Below are 22,369 nucleotides of genomic sequence, written 5' to 3' on the forward strand. Positions count from 1 at the left end.
AACAAAACTCCTGCTTTGAAAAAAAAAAATTTGGAAAAAAAAGGGGGGTTGAAATTGTCAAAATGGGACGTGTTTTGACATTTGCTAAACAAAAAGTTTCATTTTCCAGTTCAAAACTACTTTTCATTTTGAAATTTTAATTTAGAGCAGAAAAATAACCCCAAAATAAGGTCAATACTGAAATGGAACATTTCAAAATTATCTAAAGAAGACGATTTGATTGATCTGGCCCGAAAACGGTTTTGGATTTTTGGTTTGGGAACATGTTTAAGATTTTTGACTTTTCATCCCAGTTCAGGATGGGAAATGTTTTTTTGAAAATTCTCAAAAGTCGAGAAAAGCATTTCCCGGCCAGCTCTACATACAGCTCTTTATGCCAGCAGAGAATTTGCCCCAGTAAGGGTTGTGCCTAGTTCTGACACTGCTGAATTTGGCCCTGGAAGCCCTGGGGATGGTGCAGGGTATGTTAAAGTGTTGGCAGGGATTCTGCATTACCTTACACCCTCCATTGGTTTTCCTATGGCATTGACACCTCCTCTCCCCCAGTGTTTAAACTGCACTGGTTTGGCACACCCAGTGAATGCCAGATCAGTAATCAGCAAAAGTTACAGCTGTGTATCACTGACAACCATTTTGCAACTATCATATCTTGGCATGTCAGCACCTCAGGGCAGGGCTCTGGGCCAGATTCTGATCTTGAACCAGCCACTATGAGAAAGGATGATCTTGTGCTTAAGGGACTGGACTGGGATTTGGGAGAGCTAGGATCAGTTCCTGGCAATATCGCACACTCCCTATGTGACCGCAGGCAGGTCACTCAGTGCCTCAGTTTCACCGTCCCCGAAATGGGGATACCAGTACCTCTGTTCTCCCACCCTTTGTCTTGGCTATTCAGACTGCAGACTCTTTGGGGCCGAAAGCATCTCTTGCCATGTGATTTTAAATCACAATGGGACCCGATCTCAGCTGGGGCCTCCAGCTACTACCATAATACAAGTAATGAATATTAAACTCCATTAGCATTGGTGGGAATCCAGATTAATGTCGCTGAAATCAATGGAGTTACTCCAGCAGCATGACTGTGATCAGAATCTGGTCCATTTGTCTGTAAAGCACCATGCCTGGTGCTATAGAGAGAGAGAGAGAGAGAGAAACAGTCTCTTAGTTTGCATATAACTACAGGACACCATTGGTCACCACATCTCTAACCCTAACCCTTCCTTGTTTTGTCTAGGTTCAGTGACCAGCCACAACGGCTTCCGACTAATTTTGATGCTCACCCTGACAGTGATCCTGGAGCTGACGTGAAGGCTTGCCTCTTCTTCCTCTTCCCTTGAACAGCTCCACCCAGCATTTACCTCTCTGTCAATTGGTTTTCTTTTCTTTTTTTTTCTTTTCTTTTTCTAAACTATTTACAGTCTTGTTATTGGTCTCTTTCTGTCTGTGTCTTGGCTTCCTCAGTCGATTTAATTAAAATGAAAAAAATTCCCCCTGGTAAAAGGCAGTGCGTATTATTTGCCATGTGCAATCCTTGGCCTATAGAAAGGGCAATCTGGTCCTTGCACATGCAAAAACAAGGGCCGGTGATTACACACAAAAGCACATACAGGGAATGCATCCATGCGCATATTTTGCAGATGCAACTTGGGCACTGATGTTAGCAAAAGTCACCCCATCTAGCCATATGGAGGCAGAAAGTCTAATAGAGGATGGGGCTGGGAGCGAGGACAGCTGGACGCTATCCCCAGCTCTGTCACCAATTCTGTGTGACCTTGGACGAGTCGTTTTGGTCAAAATTTTCAGAGGTAGCTACTGATTTTGGGTTCACACCCCAACTTTCCAGCTGTGCTGAGCTCCCATTGATTGCAGTTGGAGTTAAAGGCACTCAGCCCCACTGAAAATCAGACACCAGCTGTCTTAGGTTATTTACTCAAAAACTGTGGCCGCTTTTGCAAACTTGCATCCTTAACCTCTGCCTCAGTTTCCCTCACTGCAGATTGGGCCAGATCCACCTGTGCCGTAACCCCATTGCTTTCAGTGGCGTTACACCAGGCGTGATATATTAGACTTGAAATCAGAATCTGTCTGCCCCCCTTAATGCTTGGGCTCTTGTGAGTAGACGAGAGAAAACTAAGGGTAGCCAAGGGTTTATTTAGTACAAAACAGAGGCCAATTCTAGGGCCAAGGGCAGATTCTTTAACCCTTGGTTGCTGAGTGCCCAAGTTTGTACATATTCCATGTGCTTTTGTTGTTATTCATTATTACATTTATGATGTTAGCCCCTGCAAAGGGAGAGCTGCATGGGACCCTGTTTTCCTGTCTCATGAACATTTCTACTGTATAGAAAAGTGACAGGGTGACAAACCAAAATATTTGCAAACCAAAAAGGCCAATTTATTTATTTATTTATTTAGGTTCTGGGCCATCAAAACATTTTGTTTTCAATGGCAACCATTTGTTTGTATATTTTGATTTGTTTGTTTGTTTTGTTTTCTCTAATTAGCTTAAGGCTCTCAACAAAACGTCCTTTTGAACCAGAAATCCAGACTTGGTTTAGAAAAATGGTGAAACAAAATATTGACAGTTTAAAAGCTTTGGTTTCAACTTTGTTTTAGTCAAAAGAAAGGTGTCACACCGGGCCCTTTCCCACAAACCATTTCAGTTGCAACAGAACGGCATGTTCTGATACCAAAAAAAAAGGGAACCGCATTTTGGGATGTCTTTGCAGCAGTGTTGTAAGCAAGCCACGAGAAGTCATTCTTCTGCTCTACTCCACTCTGATTAGGCCTCAGCTGGAGTATTGTGTCCAGTTCTGGGGGCCACATTTCAGGAAAGATGGGGACAAATTGGAGAAAGTCCAGAGAAGAGCAACAAAAATGATTAAAGGTCTAGAAAACATGACGTAGGAGGGACAATTGAAAAAATTTGTTTAATCTGGAAAAGAGATGCTTGAGAGGGGACATGATAATTTTCAAGTACAAGTTGTTACAAGGAGGGAGAAAAATGGTTCTTCTTAACCTCTGAGGCTAGGATAAGACGCAATGGGCTTAAATTGCAGCAAGGGCGGTTTAGGTTGGACATTAGGAAAAACTTGCTACCTGTCAGGGTGGTGAAGCACTGTAATAAATTGCCTAGGGAGGTTGTGGAATCTCCATCATTGGAGATTTTTAAGAGCAGGTTAGACAAACAGGGGTGGCAGATGACAGAACAAGGAGCAATGGACTCAAGTTGCAGTGGGGGAGGTCTCTTTTGGATATTAGGAAACACTGTTTCACTAGGAGGGTGGTGAAGCACTGGAATGGGTTCCCTAGGGAGGTGGTGGAAGCTCCATCCTTAGAGGTTTTTAAGGCCTGGCCTGACAAAGCCCTGGCTGGGATGATTTAGTTGGGGTTGGTCCTGCTTTGAGCAGGGGCTTGGACTAGATGACCCCCTGAGGTCTCTTCCAATCCTAATCTTCTATGAACACCTTCAGGAACGGTCTAAATAATACTTAGTCCTGCCATGAGTGCAGGGGACTGGATTAGATGACCTCTCAACGTCCCTTCCAGTCCTATGAGTCTATGAAAAACGTTTCATGGGGCAATGCCCAACCAGGTCCACCTGACGTCCCTGACTAAGATCAAGGTCCCACGGTGCCAGGCAATGTACACACATACTGAGACAACCGCTGCCCTAAAGAGCTTACATGCTAAATAGTCAAGACAGACAAAGAATGGGCGAGCACAAGTATTATTAGCCCCATTGCAGCTGAGAGGCAAGACTAAGTGGTTTGCCCAAGCTCCATGACATGAATGGCAATCCCCTGAGTCCCAGCCCAGAGACTTAACCACAAACCTACCCCTTCTCTCAGCTCCTCATCGGTGCCGACTTCCCCTCTTTCCCCTGGGTGCTCAAACATTTCCCCCCCCCCCGCCACCTCCGGCCTTGCCCCCATTCCAAATCCCCACCTCTTCCCCGTCTCCTCCTCTGAGTGCGCCATGTTCCCGCTCCTCCCCCTCCCTTCCGGCGTGTGCTAATGCCACCAAACAGCTGTTTGGCAGCGGCTGGGCAGGACGCGCTGGGAGGTAGGCGGCAGAGTGGGGACATGGCGCACTCGGAGCGGGGAAAGGAGGAGGAGGAGGGGCAGGGTGGGGGGATGAGAGGAGCTTGGCTGCCAGTGGGTGCAGAGCACCCCCTAATTTTTCCCCATGGGTGCTCCAGCCCCGGAGCACCCACGGAGTCGGCACCTATGCACCCACTGGAGCCAATGGGCAACATCATGGTTCCACACCTTAGCCAGGCTTGAGTGCCGACTTCATTAAATAGCACCTTAGAGCCAGGCCAGCTGGCTGTAAATCCTGGGCTGGAGATGAGTGGATTCTGGCTCCAGCCACTGCCTGCGGGCTGGTGCCAAGGAAACAGATTGAGGCGCTAACACATGCTTAGCAGGATAATAAAATAAAAAGCAGCCTCTCGTCCAAAGGGAGCGGGGGAGGGAAGCAACAACAAAGGTCACTTCCTGAAAACTCATTTTAATAGGCAAACAAAATGCCTTAATTATGCTACAGCATCATTTATTCATGATGCCTCGTGCGGGTCCAGGAAGAAACCCTGCTCGGAAATGAATATTTAATTTCCTTGTTCTGACACCTGCAATTTTTTCCCCCCTTGGTTTTGTTTAACTGGGATTTGGTGCTTAATCGCATGGCTGTTTCAGCTCTGGGGGGAGTGGGATTTAGTGTTTTCCTCTCGAAGCCCGGTTCGGCGCGAGCAATAACACTGTGCAAACATGCCGCGCTTGGGGAAAAGCAGTGAGGCCTGTAAGATTTTTCCCTTGTTCTGCTCAAACACAGACTGAATATTTATTATTGTTGCAGCAACGAAGAACGCATGGCTTTGTGCTCGCAGGATGCAATGAGTTTGGGGCTCCCTGGAACCTCCAGTGCACCCCCGATGGCAGTGCTTACCTTCTGTCTAGCAATATGTCGCCCTGATCAATGGACAAGCACCCGTTTCCTTCCTTGGGCACCGGAATAAGGCCCCGTGTGAGCACAGCACAGTCATTCTAGACCTCATGTAGGTGTGGCAATGCCAAGGGGTGAGTCCTCAGTTCTGCCTAGTAAATGCTGGCTGCTGCTTAGCTGGCATGCCACCGACAAGAAGCTTATGACGCCACTGTCTTGGGGTTGGGTTTATGTTGTTCCCATCCCAAGCCTGGTTTGGAGCAGCCCAGGGACTGCTCTAAGCTACACTGGCTTGAAATAGCCCCTGTTAGAACAACAGGGCTCATGAAAGCCCAACATGGAGCCCATGGTGGCCCCTATGTTGGCCCAGGAGGGGGCCATATAAGGCTAGCTATGCCGGCCATGGCTTAACCAGGGAGTCACCCACTCCCGGAGAATCCTCGGCAGCCCATGGGTGACAGCTCTCAGTCCCCTTTACATTAGTGCTGTGGCAGAATTTAGTCCCATATTTACAGATAGTGCCATCCTGCCCCTCCCACCCCGCCCGTTAGAGTCCACATTCCCCTCAGCTATGTCTTGCTGGGATTTCCTCACCCCTTAGTGATAAGGTGAGGGGCTCAGAGTCCGGGTAATGGGCTCACTATAACATCCTGACTGGAATGGAATAGAACAAGCGGGACAGCTGAGAGTAATTAGATGCTGCATAAAATTTGTCTGGAATGTAGCCAGCTGAGCATCATCATATAGATCAAAGACACCCACTGTTGTGGTAAGGGCGGTCAAGCGATTAAAAAAATTAATCGCGCTTAATCACGCGATTAATCGCACTGTTAAACAATAATAGAATACCATTTATTTAAATATTTTTGGATGTTTTCTACATTTTCAAATATATTGATTTCAATTACAACAGAGAATACCAAGTGTACAGTGCTCACTTAATAGTTATTTTTGATTACATATATTTTCACTGTAAAAAACAAAAGAAATAGTATATTTCAATTCACCTCATACAAGTACGGTGGTGCAATCTCTTTATCATGAAAGTTGAACTTACAAATGTAGAGTTAATATACAAAAAGTAACTGCATTCAGAAATAAAACAATGTAAAACTTTAGAACCTACAAGTCCACTCAGGCCTACTTCAGCCAGTCACTCAGACAAAAAAGTTTGGTTACAATTTGCAGGAGCTAATACTGCCCACGTCTTGTTTACAATGTAACCTGAAAGTGAGAACAGGCACTGTTGTAGCCGGCGTGGCAAGATATTTACGTGCCAGATGCGCTAAAGATTCAGATGTCCTTTCATGCTTCAACCATCATTCCAGGGGACGTGCTTCCATGTTGATGACAGGTTCTGCTCGATAGCAATTAAAAGCAGTGCAGATCGACGCATATTCATTTTCATTATCTGAGTCAGATGCCACCAGCAGAAGGTTGATTTTCTTTTTTGGTGGTTCGGGTTCTATAGTTTCCGCATCAGAATGTTGCTCTTTTAAGACTTCTGAAAGCGTGCTCCACGCCTCGTCCCTCTCAGGTTTTGGAAGGCACTTCAGATTCTTCAACCTTGGGTCGAGGGCTGTCGCTATCGTTAGAAATCTCACAGTGGTTCCTTCTTTGTGTTTTGTCAAATCTGCAGTGAAAGTGTTCTTAAAACGAACATGCGCGGGTCATCATCTGAGACGGCTAGAACATGAAATATCTGGCAGAATGCGGGTAAAACAGAGCAGGGGACAGACAATTTTCCCCCAAGGAGTTCAGTCACAAATTTAATTAACGCATTATTTTTTTAACGAGCATCATCAGCATGGAAGCACGTCCTCTGGAATGGAGGCCAAAGCATGAAGGAGCATATGAATATTTAGCATACCTGGCACGTAAATACCTTGCAACGCCGGCTACAAAAGTGCCATGCAAACGCCTGTTCTCACTTTCAGGTGACATTGTAAATAAGAAGCGGGCAGCAGCATCTCCCATAAATCTAAACAAACTCGTTTGTCTTAGCAATTGGCTGAACAAATAGGCCTGAGTGGACTTGTAGGTGCTAAAGTTTTACATTGTGTTGTTTTTGAGTGCAGTTATGTAACAACAACAAAAATCTACGTTTGTAAATTGCACTTTCACGATAAAGAGATTGCACTACAGTACTTGCACGAGGTGAATTGAAAAATACCATTTCTTTTGCTTTTCATTTTTACACTGCCAATATTTGTAATAAAAATAACAATATAAAGTGAGCACCGCACACTTTGTATTCTGTGTTGTAATAGAAATCAATATATTTGAAAATGTAGAAAAAAATTAAATACATTTCAATTGCTATTCTGTGGTTTAACAGGGCAATTAATCGTGATTCATTTTTTTAATTGCAGTAAATTTTTTTGAGTTAATCGCGTGAGTTAACTGTGATTAATCGATAGCCCTAACTGTGGTCATTCAAGTCTTCTTAGCGAGAGTACCTCCTGCGCCAAAAACCACAGGCCCCATCCCTGTGAGCTAAAGGAGCCTTGTCGTCAGCTGCTTGCACTATAGGGCCTGTGACACACAGCTGGGCGGTGTGTTTCTGCTCAGTGGCAGGTAGGGCTGTGCACGTCAGCCCAGCCCTTTGACAGCCCCTCAGGGATGTCCAGCCATCCTCTGCATCGTAATCTAACCCAATCTGCTGCTTTTGCCCCATCACGCCCTCCTGTGGCTCCCCCATGAAGGAGGCCACCGGCACCATCCGGCTTGTAACTCAGCTGCAGCTCTGCCCTGGCCCGCTCTTTTGACCCACCCAGCCCAGCTATGGCTGAGTCTGGCCACTTCGTACGGCATGACAGTTCCCCAGCCTCTCGACCCACACAGCCACAGCACCTCCCCACGCTACATCCCGGGGTGCCCCATGCATGCGCCTCCTCGCTGGCTCCAATGCCTGCCCCCAGGCCAGCCCATTCAAAATGCTGAGAACGTGTTTAGCAACCCGGCTGGGTGCTCTGAGTAATCACACCCCCTTGAGTGTGCCCATTGGCTCCCTCTGCTGTACCCCTCAGCCACAAACGCCTCGCCCTCCCCTTGAATCCCGCCACCATTTCCCCCACCCCATGCTACGTAGCCAGCCTGTTCCCAGGAGGGTGACGCCTACCTCCGCCCAGCCAACGATCGCAACCCCACTTGCCCATATCTCCTTCGCGCCCCTTTGTGCTTTTTTCCCACGCTGCCCCCTGGCCCGTGTGGAAAACCGCCCAGTCAAACGCCGCACGTCCCGGGCCAGCCCCACCCAACTGCTCATTGGCTAGCAAAAGGTTGACGCCTGCCTCCGACCAGCCGGTGACACCAGCCGCCATCACCCACTTGCTGCATTGTCAGACAAGAAAGGGCCTGCTGTCTCCCACGCTGCTCCTCCCACTTGGCCCTGGGATGAGCTGCAGGGCTCCGGCATTGGTCTGCGGCTCTCGCCTGAAAACGCGTCTGTGCCGTGATGCCCACAAAATACTGACACCGGTTAGGTACCTGGTGTGCGGCTACCACTGCCTACCAATATTGTATCATTGTTTCATTGTCAAACTGCCCGTCCCCCAGCCCTGTCTGTATGCAGCTGTTGGCTCTTGTTTTATACTTGGCTTGGAAGCTACTTGGGGCAGGGACTGGCTTGCTTTTCTGTTTGTACAGTGCCTTGCACAGTGGGGTCCTGGTCCATGGCTGTGGCTCCTAGGTGCTACTGCCATGCAAATGAATAGCCTCCTAGACTTTAAGGTCAGAGGGGCTCATTGTGATCATCTCATCCAGCGTTTCTCAAACTGGGGATCCTAACCCAAAAAGGGGTTGCAAGGGGGGGCACGATCACAAAAAATATTGCTGGGGGAGCTGAAGGGGGGGCACACAAAGGGCAGCGGAGTCTTTCTAAAAGTGGGGGGGGCAGAGGCCTCTGCTCCCCAAGGCCCCACCCCTTCCGTTGAGGGCCTACCCCACCCCTTCCCCCTAGGCCACACCCTCACCTCTCCCCTTCCCCTCAGAGGCCCTGCCCCCAACCAAGTCAGAAGCTGGAGCAAGGGTGGGGAGCCTGCCCCCCCCACCCATGTCCCCGCCCCCACAGGCTTCCCACCCAGGGCAGGTGGAGGGACCCAGGATCCTCACCGCTGCCCACGTGGATCTTCTCCTGTCCCGGCTCCGGCCTGGGGGCAGGGCCTCGGAGCCGCCACCCAACCATGGGAAGAGTTTCGTGGGGAGCCCGGTGCAGAACCTCCAGCTGCGCTGGGCAGGGGCCACTGGGGGTGGGGACATTCTCGGGCCTCCCGCACCGCGGGCAGGTGGAGGGTCCACCGCGGCTCCCCACAGCTGCCCACACGGCTCTTACCCCCTCCACCTCCATCTGCCCTGGGTGGGAAGCCCGAGGGGCGGGGACACGGGGGGAAGAGGAGGGGGAAGAGGCAGGGTCCGCCATGCCCCCCCCCCGTTCTGGCACCACTGGGGTACAGCAGCCGCCGCTCTCCAGCTGCCCAGCTCTGAAGGCAGCGCTGCGGCCAGCAGCAGGGCAGAAGGAAGGGTGGCAATCCCATGAGTACTCACTCCTCTACAGTAATTTGCTATCACTTCTGGTGTGTGGGGGGTCATTACAGCCTGAAATATTTTTAAAGGGGGAGGCAGCAAAAAAAGTTTGAGACCCCCCCCCCAGCCCCCTGATGTAATCTGACCTCTTGCACATTGCAGGCCACAGAACCTCCCCCACCCACTCCTGTATAAATAATAATAAAGCCATCACCTTCTCCTCCTCCCGGTTCTCCCCCCAGAGCTCCCCTCTGACGTGCTGCACACAGAAAACTGCCGCTAAGCAGATGGCGAGCTGCGCTCAGCGCTCCTGATTCGCTAAGAAATGCAGACGCAGCCTGACTGTGCTAAAGTACCCTATTATTTTGGTTACCCCAGCCTCCCGCCCCTAGCCCCCCCAGACCCACTGGTGCCTCGGCCACCTGTCATGGCTTATCCTTGAGATTGCGGCCTGGACTGTCATTTACAATATGTTTTTTTCCCTGCCAAGTACAACAGAGCGCTAAGCTGCAACATAAATCTCCCTTAGGTCCCTTTGCAAATCCCAGCCGGCATGACCACACCAGTTCAGTCCATTCTGCATGAAGCTGGACTTGTCAATAATCCGCCCGGCACTCAAATTCTCTCCTGTGGCAAGGGAGAGACCCCCAGATTTAGAGCCACTGGGGCCCCCACACTTTACAAAGGTGTCTAACTGCAGAACAAAGCAACAGCAAAAAAAAAAAAAAAAAAAGAAAGACCAGCAAGAGAAACAAAGTCGCATCAGAAAAAAACCACCCCACACCCAGAGCCAGCCGTTCTCCCGACATGGACTATATTTCACGCAGGGGTATGGACATGAGAGTGCGCCTGAGGGGGCTGCTGAATGCTGCTTCATACCCCAATCGATCACGGGCGCAGAAAGGCCCAGCACTAAATCACGCCCCACTGATTGATCCCTTGTGAGCTCTCACACTGCTCAGTGGGCCTCACAATACTTCATTTGTTACCTTGTGCTGAGGCGCTGGGGTATAAAACAGCCTTGCTGGGACAATAGCTCACGGCTTCACAAAGGGCTTTGCCGATGCCTACCTCCCAGGGCCTGCAAGACTTCCTTATTTATTAGCATCCATGGCTCCAGGTTTTGCATTTCAATGCACTGCCTGTGAAACCGGCTTTCTAAAGGCTATTGACCTAATTCGTACAGACTTGACACAATCCCACGCACAAAGACCACCAGTGAAGGCGGACAACACAAGGTGGCTGTGGGGTGGATGAGCGCGGTCAGTGCTAGATAAGACTAGAGCTGGTTGGAAGACACATCAGGACAGCAAAAATTTCGGAGCACCAAAAAGTTTTAACACGAAAGGTCAGAATGAAATGTTGACGTTTGCAGTGCCAACAAAAAATCAATTTGAACCGGAATGGTTTGTTTCCGGGTGGCATTTTAGCTTCAAGGGACACAGCAAAAGTAACTGGCATGTTGGAAATACTGAAATCTTTTGGTGACAGATATTTTCCCGTGGACAATGCTGATTTTGCCCAAACCACATTTTCAGATTAAAAAACAAACAAACATTTTCTGGCAGAGAACGTTGAACCAGCCCTGGAAAATATCTAATACTCACTGCGCACAGCCTGCCCCAGCATCCCAGTGATTGCACATTTTAAACTGACCGTATCCTACAAGCCCCATTGCCTTTTGTAATCCGTGCTAACACAGAGTGGCTCTGTGTCCCTAGGGAGACCACCCGTACAGGTTTTTGAGCTTGCTACTGCCTGAAGACTAACAGACCTCGTTCTCAAAGTCAAGCTGCCCAGGATAAAGATTTAACATCCAGCAGTCCTAGGTTCAATGCCCACAGCTGACCCCAGCTAGGGACCTTGTTACATTTCCCAGGGAGTCTTGCACAAGCACAAGTGATCAGGTCTCTGATCTTAGCCAAAGGGCTGAGAAGAGGCCCTTTAAACTGGAGACAGTCCAAAACTAGAACCGAGAACCCCAAGCCCTTCCAAAGTTGGAGGGGGGAAATTCAAGTTTGAAGCCATAGATCTGAACGTGCCACCACTCACTTCTGGGTCAGATACCAAAGTAGAAGGGGCCTTGACACCTCTTTTTTTATTGTTTAATCCAGTTGGGATGCAGTCAGAAAATCACTGTCATGAGATTTCAGCCCCAAATGGTACAAGATTTCCACCATTCTGGATCTCCTGAGCTCACTAAACCTCTGCCCTTTGGGCAATACAATGTTAACAGCTAGTTTGTAGAATTTCTGCACCATTAACTCTGAACTCTGGCCTCACACTGAACCCCAGCCACCCCCACCCCCTAGGGCCTTCACCAGTTTAGACCAGGAACCTGGAAGCCCTGGCATGCTTGCCTGCACCAGATTTGCAGACACGGGAAGACACAGGGTCCTTAGCAGCCCAGCAAGCTGTCAGGATTCCCATGGAAACCTGTGTTTGATCTGTCAAATCTGTTAAACATTTTGGGTTCAAAGAATTGGCATTTTCTGGCAAAACTCTGCTTTGCTGGAAAATTTCCAACCGGTTCTAATTCCCAGAAGACACGGCGGAGCTGGCAGAATGGTTTCATGGTCCGAGCCAAGGATTCTTCAGCTCTAATCCTGTATGACCTTAGACAGGTCATTTAACTGCTCTACACCTGAGTTTTTCCCTCTGCAAAGCGGGGGTGATAAAATTGTCCACCCCGTGGGGGTGTTGGGATTTTTAAAGCCCTACGTGCTAGTTATCCCTGGACAGGATGATCGGTATAGAGCAAAGGAATGAAAGGGAGGAGGCAGGAACAGAGCGACAGAAAGAATCAAAGGGGAGTTCTAGTGATTTCAGTGGAACTGAGCCAATTGACAAAAGCTGAGGATCTGGCTCCTTAACTTTAATGAAGCGCCACTGATTTCCAGTGCTGGGGAAGCTAGTCCATAATGTAATTAAAAATACATACACACACACACAGGCCAGATCATAGAAGTCAGAGGATCTAGCCACCTGGGGATCCAGCTCCCAGATCCTCACCCTCTATCCCGATGGATTTGTTTGTGCAATTAGAAAATGGAACAAATCTTCATACAAAACAGTGCTACAGTAGGAGACAAAAATAATACAGCGAGGCTGTTGTGAGCTGCAACGTTCCAACCCAGTATGGCAGAGCCCTGGCACACTAAGGGTTTCACTGGGAAGGACGCTGCCTTCCTACGAAGTAGACTTTTGTTTTGCATTTAAGATTTCACTTGCCTCTGTCTTATGTTGACAACAAACCCCCAAACTAGAAGTACCTGGTGTTTAGGGCAAGCTCACCCGTTTTCACCCTGCTTAGTGGCTGAGAGACCGTTCTAACATCCCTTCTCCCCACAACACAACCATAGTTGCAAGTGACCTGCTGATAACATGGTTCCATTGTGTACGTGAGATTTCACATGTCCCAGGCTTTTGCCTGGTTTGGGGATGTGGTTCTGTTCTGTCCACGCTACAGAACCCAACTATGTCTTAACTGTGTAGAGAAACAACCATCTAACCAGATACCCCATCAAGGCTGCTGTCATATGTAGAGAGGGACCACAGACAGAGAGAGGAAATGATCCATCAGTACCAAGCCACGCTGGCACACCCATTTCCTGGCCTTATCCAATGACCCCCTAGACTCTAGGGCCTAGAGGAAGGAATGGACTTTCCCCCAGCAGGGTCTGTGCTTGCTGGCTGTACAATGGCTGGAGATGCATCCTGTCCAATATGTTCATCACCGCTTCTCCTGTGCAGCCACTGACTGAGAAAAATTGCAGAGCACGAGATTTCCATAAAACCCATCAACCTTCTGACACAAACAGCTAAAACCCAGCCCACGGGTCCCAGCACTCCACTCTCCAGCCACCTCATCATGCCCAGGTCCTGCAGGCTGAGTGGTTCCAAAGAGAGCAGCGCCATGGAGAGCATCCAGTTTCATTCAGAACTGGTTGGTTCCCTTTGATTTGCCACAGACCCATAAACTCTCCCTTTCCAAGGCCCTGCCTGCAAATCACTGCATAGGTCAATCTGGTATTGGGGTTGGGCTGTGGGTTCCCGTTGCACCCCTAGTCCGCAAATTGAAACATTCATCTAATAAACCCCTATTTAAAAACTGTCCTTCTCTTGAACTCATTCATCGACGGATTCTTTATTTTACAGATCCACTAAAATGTACATATATATATATATATACACACACCTTAGTTGTTCTCCAGGGGCTATTATCTAAGAATAATTTATCCTAGAAATTTGTTATGTTCGAATTACCAATTAGATATGATTATAACTTACATGGCGAACACTGCACTACTGTTGGAAAATGTGAATTCCATTAAAATCAAATTAGCATGTGTTAGAGGAAGGGAGCTTTTACTGCACTGCACCAGGAGTTTATTGCAGAGCTCTGCCAACCAAGGGATGAAAAAAGGGCTGCCCATTTGTCTGCAGCTGATGGGCTAGCACCCCCAAGAGGGGGCACAGTTCACAGGCACGTGTGCAGGGCTGGTTTTGAGGTGTGTCAGTGCTCATGCAATGTATGGCGGGAGGTTAAGGCTGGCTTTTCTGCTCTTTCCAGGGGGGAAAAAAAGAGACTAAACTAAAATTCCCTGCTCCTGGAGGAGTTTGTCAACTCTTTGCTGCCAGTGACAAGAGCAAAACCAACTTTGATTTTGGATGAAGAGAGAGAATCAAAGTAACGTTTCCGTGGGAAAGTGCACAGCATGCAAGATTTCACATTGCCCTGTATCTTGTGTAGTTGTGTATGCCAGGGAAAAGCGCAAACGACTGCACAAGGCTCAAAGCAACAGAGAATCTGCCCCAGAGAGAGAGAGAGAGTGTGTGTGTGTGTGTGTGTGTGCCTCCTCAGCAACAATCTGTGATGAACTGAACACAGAATGGCTACCTGGACTCTCTGCAATTCACAGATTAACGGTGCAGTTCACAGAAACAGTTCCCTCACTACGAATGCCACACGAACCGGCTTGGAAGGATTAGATTTTTGTCAGTAAACATCAATTCCACCGCACACGAATCAGCAAAAAATATGTCCAGCGATGATCATCGCACTTTACAGATGAGCAAAATAAGAACAAAGCTGTTTGAGAACGTGCTAGGATTAGACGTAAGGCTATTTACTTGGTCTGTTTTGGCAGGCGATGTTGAAGACTCGTCTCGCTCACCAACAGAAGTTGGTCCAAGAAAAGCTATTCCCTCAGCAGTCCTCAACCTTTCTCTTCCTGGGCCCCCCCCACCCCAACATGCTATAAAAATTCCACAGCCCACTTGTGCCACAACTGTTTTTCTGCATCGCCAGTAGCTGAAAAGCCAGGGCCGGCATTAGCAGGTGGCAAGCAGGGCAACTGCCTGGCGACCCACACCACAGAGGCACTACAAAGCTAAGTTGCTCAGGTTTTGGCGTGAGCCCCGGACAGCGGGGCTCAGGCTTCGGCTTTCTGCCCTGGGCCCCAGTGAGTCTAGCACTGGCCCTGTTCTCTGGATTATTTTGGCGGACCCCCTGAAACCTGCTTGTGGCCCCCCATGGGGCCCTGCACCCAGCTGAGAACCACTGTATTACCTTACTGTGGTGTTTAGATGCTGCTTGTAATTATTAGAAGTGGGAGAACTGGCTGTTGGGAGTCTGAAAGGACAGGAAACAGGAAAGGGGGAGGAGTTGAGGAGGCAGAGTGAGAGCTACCGAGGGTGCAGCAGCAGCTTGGTAAAGAGGTTTCCACTTTAAAAATAAAGTCCTGTTGAAGTTTGTTAGTGCCTTGCCTGGTTGCTACAACATTTTGGCGAAGAGGATGGATCTTCTGCCTCTGAACCCACCTGCACCCTTTCTGCAAAGCCCAGGTGAGCCTCCAATTGCTTTTACTGCCTGGATCCATATGTTTGAGACTTATCTGCTTGCAATCAGTGCTACAGAGATTTCTGAAGTAAGAAAGTGTGCTCTGCTAATCCACTGCCTTGGAGCAGAAGGGCAGCGTATATTTTACACTTTTCCCCTTGCAGGTGATAAATATGAAACTGCACTCACTGCATTAAAGAACTTTTTTGTGCCAAAAGTGAATGTAGTAGCTAATCGCTACAGATTTCACCAGCGTGAGCAGAAAACAGGGGAGACTATAATGCAGTATATTGCTTCCCTGAGGAGTCTGATTGTAACTTGTGGCTTTGGGAATATGGCAGATGAGATGATTAGAGACCAGCTCATTGAGAAAACAACCATGCTTCGTGTAATAGAACACTTACTTCTAGAACCACAACTTACACTAGAAAAAGCAATAACCATTGCTACTCAGATTGAGTCAGCTACAGCTGAAGCCAAAATAATGAGCATGGATACAGGAGGCACAGTTCAGGCTGTGACTCCCTTGCAGAAAAGTTCACTATTGCTGCAGACAAACGATTACAAGAAGTAAAACTAATGGAAAACCACCGACTCAGCAAATTCAAAATACAATAAAAGCATGCTTTCGCTGTGGATCCCCACAACACCTTGCAAGCTACATAGTATGTCTGGTAAAAGTAGCTCAGTGCAATCATTGCAAAAAGATTGGGCATTTTGCTAAAGTTTGTCGCAGCAGCCAGTTCAATCAACAGGTGCATGCAGTTACAATACCAGATGTTACCGTGCTGAGCGTGGACAAAATCACTACTGCACATATTCCAGAACAAATAAAGTGCACTGTAAATGTTTCCGCCATACCCTCAGGCAAACCACACTCTATTCAGCTAATGTTGGACACTGCCTCAGCAGTATCTATACTACCTGATTCCATCTATTTGCATTACATTAAAGATGTGCCTCTTACTGAACCCAAACTTCACTTGGTGTGCTACTTGAAAAAACGTATTCTAGTACATGGCTGCCTGCCAGCAATAGTTACTTTTGGTGATTGCTGTGTAACTGCAGAGTTCTACATTGTCCACAAAGGCACTCCTATCCTTGGCAGAGATTTATTGGCTGCTTTAAATCTCAGGGTAGTTAATGGATGAATTGATCTTCTTCAGCAAAGCACTCTGGCAGTACACACACCAGTTTCAGCTGGGACCCAACACCAGGTTGAGGAGAAACTCAGTTGTGCTCATGGGTTTCTGCATAAAGTTAAAATGCGGAATAATGTGATGCCTGTACGACAGGAGTTACGGCGCTTACCATTTTCAGTCAGGGAAGCTGTTTCAGAGGAACTTAGAAAACTTGTTCAAAAGGACATTATTGAAGAGATTGACTCCTCGGAATGGATTTCACCTATAGTACTGACGCAGAAGAAGGGTGGAGGCATTCGCCTTTGTGTGGACTTAAGGGAGCCAAGTAAAGCTATTGTGATTGACAGCCATCCTCTTCCTCACATAAAAAAAGTATTTGCAGAACTCCATGGAGCAAAGATGTTTTCTACTCTTGATTTGCAGACCGCATACTACCAGGTTATGTTGCATGAAGATAGCAGACACCTCCCAGCATTTATTACACATGAGGGACTATTTTGTTTTAAATGTGTTCCATAAGGTCTCACATCTGCCCCAAGTGCCTTCCAAAAAATGATGTCATTATTCTGAAGAATCAACATGGAGTTCAGTGCTATCTGGATGATATTATCATGTTTGGAAATACTTCTGAGGAGCATGACAATAACCTGCAGTCTGTACTAAACTGCATCAGCAAAGCAGGCCTCAAGCTCAATAGGTTCAAATGCAAATTTAGACAAACTGAACTCTTCTTTTTTGGGGCATACAATTTCACAGGCTGGACTAAAACCTGATCCAGATCAAACCCTGGCAATTTCAAATGCTCCTCCTCCAACAGATTTGCAAACCTTACCTTCCTTCTTGGGTCTTACCTCCTGGTATGCAAAAAGCATTCCCAATTATGCTTCTGTCATTGAACCGTTACGGGAATTACTACGGAGAAGTTCAACCTTAGCGTGGATAACAGATGTACAAGCTAGTTTTGAAACAGTGAAAGACTTGATTGTACATAGTCCAGTACTTGCACTATTCACTCCTGCATTGCCCACAATTGTAACTACTGATGTTTCTGATTATGGACTTGGGGCTGTCCTCACGCAACTACATGAGGGCAACACAGAGAGTACTGTTGCATTTGCTTCAAGGACACTAAGTAATGCTGAGAGGAAATATTCTACAGTCGAAAAAGAAGCACTTGTTTGTGTCTGGGCTACTGAAAAATGGAGAACTTACCTGTGGGGCCGCACGTTCAAGTTGCGCATAGACCACAGCCCTTTGCCGACGTTGCTCACCACAAAAGGACTGGGAAGAGCAGGAGATCGTATTGCTAGATGGTCTGCAAGACTACTCTCTTTCAGTTATGAACTGGAATATAAGCCTGGAAACCAAAATGTGGGAACTGATTGCCTTTCTCGCCTGCCTTTGCCTTCACCGGATGGTCCACCGGAGGATGGGGATGTAGTAGTTGCGCTTATTACAAGCGCTCTTACTGCAGTTACAAAAGAACAATTTCAAGCTGCTTGTTCAGCATGTGCAATTCAACAAAAACTATGGGAATTTCTGACAAAGAGATGGCCCAGTAACCCTAAAAACCTTGCCCAGTTTTGCTGCCTTATTTTACAGTTCGGGATGAACTTTCTTTGCTTGATGGCTGTGTGCTACGAGGTACACACCAGCTCCTTGTGCCAGAAGAACTACAGTCAAAATTCATACACCTGGCACACGATACTCATCAAGGAATTGTCAGAACCAAACGACCACTATGGGATCTGTATTGGTGGCCAGGGATGGACTCTCAAACTGAAGCACTCATAAAATCCTGTGTCACTTGCCAAATGCATGATAAGACAGCAGTGACATGTACCCCTCCATTACAGCCTGTTCCTCTTCCTGAATCTGCATGGGAAAAAGTGGTGATTAACATTGTAGGACCCTTTGATTCTGCTCCAAGTGACTGCTGATATGCCATCACTTTAATAGACTATTTCAGTAAATGGCCTGAGGTAGCGTTTACATCACAAATCTCTTCTGCTACAGTAATTAAGTTCCTCTCTTCAGTTTTTAGCAGGGAAAGTAACCTCAAAGAATTGGTTTCAGATAATGGTAGTCAATGTACTTCCCTGGAGTTTGAAACTTTTCTAGCAGAGAGGAACATTTTAAAACAGAGGTCATCCCTATATTACCCTCAAGCCAATGGGGAAATCGAACGGTTTAACAGAAGTTTGAAAGAGAGTTTGCAAATGGCTAAACTGGAAGGGCGATTGTGGATAACCTTCACTACTGATTTCTTGCAAGCGTACCGGGCTACACGACATGCCACAATGCAAAGATCACCCGCAGAGTTACTGCATGGGAAACAGATGAACACTAAACTGAACATTGCTGCATTGTTAAAGGCACGACCTGATGCCCCAACAGAGGATGATGTGAGAAAAACAGTTGAATGGAAACAAGCAAAATATAAGGCTTTTACAGACAAGCGGTGGGGTGCTAAGGAACCAAAGTTCGAGTGTGGTTCCTTCATTGGAATACAAAAATTTGGAATTTTACACAAAGGGGACCATAAATTCACAGCTCCTCTTAAAATCATAGAGAAGAAGGGACCTTACACCTATCGACTTTCTGATGGGCGGGTATGAAATGCTTCTTATCTTGCACCTGCCTATGCACCAAAAGGAGATTATGCCAACACCCAGTCTGCACTGGATGACTTCACCGTAGTATCAACACAACAAGACATTGCACTGGAACTGGGGCTTGAGAGACGGCCTGTCAGACCCAGACGGCCACCTGTCTAGACTAGAGACTATGTTATGTAGTATCTACAGTGTTTTCAGTGTAATATTTCTGCCAACAGTATAGTGTCTTGTTTCATATTTGTTCCTGTGGTTAGAACAACAATGTTTATTTTAATTGGGAGAGTTTCTTAAGAGAGGAAGGAATGTGGTGTTTAGATGCTGCTTGTAATTATGAGAACTGGGAGCACTGGCTGTTGGGAGTCTGAAAGGACAGGAAACAGGAAGGGAGGGGGAGTTGAGGAGGCAGAGTGAGAGCTACCGAGGGTGCAGCAGCAGCTTGGTAAAGAGGTTTCCACTTTAAAAATAAAGTCCTGTTGAAGTTTGTTAGTACCTTGCCTGGTTGCTACAACACTTACCCACCTTAGCTTTTTGAATCTCAGCATCTACTGCCATTAAATAATTATTGTCTGACTCTCCCATTACCTGAGTCTCGCATAATTTCCTGCTGCTGTGACAATTTAAATCAATAAAAACGGAAAAAAGCATAAAAATAAACATCGATATTATCCGTCACAATTATTTTTTTTAAATTAAAACCAAACTGCTAAGCCTTCACATGAGGAATTTGGGGCAACGGAGAGATTGTTCTCAGTGTGCACATGTCTGGACATGTCCCCAGAGCATCCCGCAGAACAAACATTACATAAATAAAGCCCCCACATTGGGCTTTTTACATTGGCTCTTGTATGGACCCAGAATCAAACCAGGAGCGGAACAGCCCCAGAGCTTGGCTCCAGATCCAAACTTTACAGCTCAGGCCCATCAGTGGATAGAAACCGTCTCCTCACTGTGGCCTTATAGTAATTAGAGGTGGAGGAGACCTACTAGGTGGTCAGTCCCAGAGGTTCTCAAACCCTGTGATGGATCATCTTCGCATCTCCACACCCAGTTCCTCCACTGCTTGGTTCTCAGGACATTTCATTCAGCACACCATTAAGAATGTGAGCTGCATTTTGAGCCCCCTCTGATCTTACCTCCCCAGTCCAATGTGGGCTCATTTCTTACTTTGTATCTTCTAGAGATTTGTGAAATGGCTCTTCCACTACCATGCAGGAGACTCTCCCACAAGCCAGTTGATCTCGCCCAGCGAATTTCCTTTTCTGAATGTTGGCCCATGACTCCTGCCTGTAACACAAGAAGCAGAGAGGGCTTGTGAATAAGGCACCGAGCTTAGACTCATGAGATGGGGTTATATTCCCAGCAGGGCCACTAACCTGCTTTGTGACCTTAGCCAGCCACTTCACCTCCGATCTCCTTCCCCTTCTCTGTCTGTGACGTCTATTTAGACAGTAAGCGCTTGATTGTCTCTTACTATATATTTGTATAGTACCTAGTACAATTGGCCCGCAATCTCATTTAGGTGCTACTGTAATACAAAGAACGAAACTGAAACAATTCTCCTCCATCCATAGTGTTCACACCTTTCAGATACTTGTATGGTACACGATCCAAACAACAGGCCTGATCCAAAGCCCAATAAAGACTCTCATGGACCTCACTGAGCTTTGGATCATGCCCTGAATGGTAGAACTTCATGCCCAAGACTTGTAGAATTTCATCAGGGAAAAGTACATATGTGCCATAAAGATTTTATATGGTTCATAAAAAGTCTTGCTGTTTATATTCAAATGATACATTTAATAGTGTATAAAACACATTTTAAAATGTTAAAACACTGGCCTCGTTCTCCTGAAATGTAAAAAAATTCCTGTCACCGTAATAAGCTAGGAAATGAAAGGTGTAAGGCCAAGGACTTTAAATTACAGACTGCGTGACCCAGTTTCTATTATTTTAACTGTACTTGCAGTGTATGTGCAATACTTCTGAGAGAAAAGTTCACTCCTTGTAAGTGGAACAGCTGAAGGTGGAAAGATGGGCTAGACAGAGTGTAGTGAGGTCTGATTTTAGCCCCTTTGTATGTCCCCCAGAATAAGAGCTATTCAATAAGGTGATAAAACATACTGAGGATGAGGAATTGGGTCATTCTGCCAACATAGCAAGTTCAGAATGGAGTGACGGGCATTCTGGGTGAAATCCTGCTGCCATGAAAACCAATGTCAAAACTCCCATTCGCTTCCATTGGGCCAGGATTTCACCCCATAGGGAGGCAGAGCACAGCTGACTCCTTCACTCAAATTGAGTCTCAAGACACATAAGCAGGGCTGCCAGCTTGGAGAGTTTCTCCAATGGGCTAAACGTGTCACCACCACGCCAGGATGCGTCCCAAGGCCGGGACAGCGTGCGAGCCCGTGGCGAAGGTGTCACAGGGCAGACTCATCATTTTACATCCAAACACCCTGCCCCAGAAGCTATTTCGCACCACTCTGCATGCATCGAATGGAGGACACAAAGCAGGATGGGTGGCCACGCTGTAATGGGGCTAGGGATGCAAATCAAGGAAAAGGCAAATACCGTACATTCAAATGCTACTTAATGCCAAAAGTGAGAGGTAGAAAAATTGGACAGACTATGCTGGGTGCCTCTCCAAATCCCTCTGTATAACACCAGTGGCAAGGAGGGGGAAATAATCAAGTCAGATACATTTTGAACACCCCACACTATTCAGGTCACCTTGTTATAAACGGGACGTTACAGACATAGAGCAGGTACAGTGGAAGGCAAAGAGAAGGAGACCCGGAGTCATTTTAAAAGATTAGAGCGATGTTGTCTGTGGCTTTTAGAAAGGGGTGATTGAATGACCTGCTTGAGGATGGTACCATTCAGAGGGAAGCACAGCAGAGCCATTCAAGGACAGAGTCAGATGCAAGGACAAGGGGCCAGGAGCTTCAGACAAGGTAGCGCTTTGGCACTCGAGGAATTTCAGAGGAGTTGTTAAGGTAAGGCTTGAAGCCACAAACACAATAGGAGAAACTGGTTTGGAAAGGAATGAGGCTCCTCACTCACTTCCAAATAGAATTCCAAGGGGCTGGTTCTCATTTATGGTAAGCCCCCTTTGCCCTGCCAGAGTGCTGTAACGGGGCCTTAGCAGAAATGAGAACCTGGCCCAAAGTCTTGGTCTACAAAACTGTGAATGGATAGAAATTCTGAGCGTTTACTCTGTGTGCCTCAGCCCCAGAGCTCAAAGTGCTTTCCAAAGGAGGACAGTATCACCAGCCCCATTTTACAGATGGGGAAACTGAG

At 47.1% G+C, this 22,369-nt stretch overlaps 1 protein-coding gene across 1 annotated transcript in view; it reads left to right on the plus strand.

Moving 5' to 3' along the window:
- Positions 1-1,515, plus strand: part of IGSF21 (immunoglobin superfamily member 21) — a 259,896-nt gene extending 258,381 nt beyond the window's left edge. Inside the window, exon 10 of the mRNA XM_074975095.1 lies at positions 1,235-1,515. Coding sequence (XP_074831196.1) covers positions 1,235-1,308 — 74 coding nt within the window. The 3' untranslated portion in view covers positions 1,309-1,515. The remainder of the gene's footprint in view (positions 1-1,234) is intronic.
- Positions 1,516-22,369: the final 20,854 nt, after the last annotated feature.

The sequence above is a fragment of the Natator depressus genome, chromosome 18 (assembly GCF_965152275.1).
Source record: "Natator depressus isolate rNatDep1 chromosome 18, rNatDep2.hap1, whole genome shotgun sequence".
Classification (NCBI taxonomy): domain Eukaryota; kingdom Metazoa; phylum Chordata; order Testudines; family Cheloniidae; genus Natator; species Natator depressus.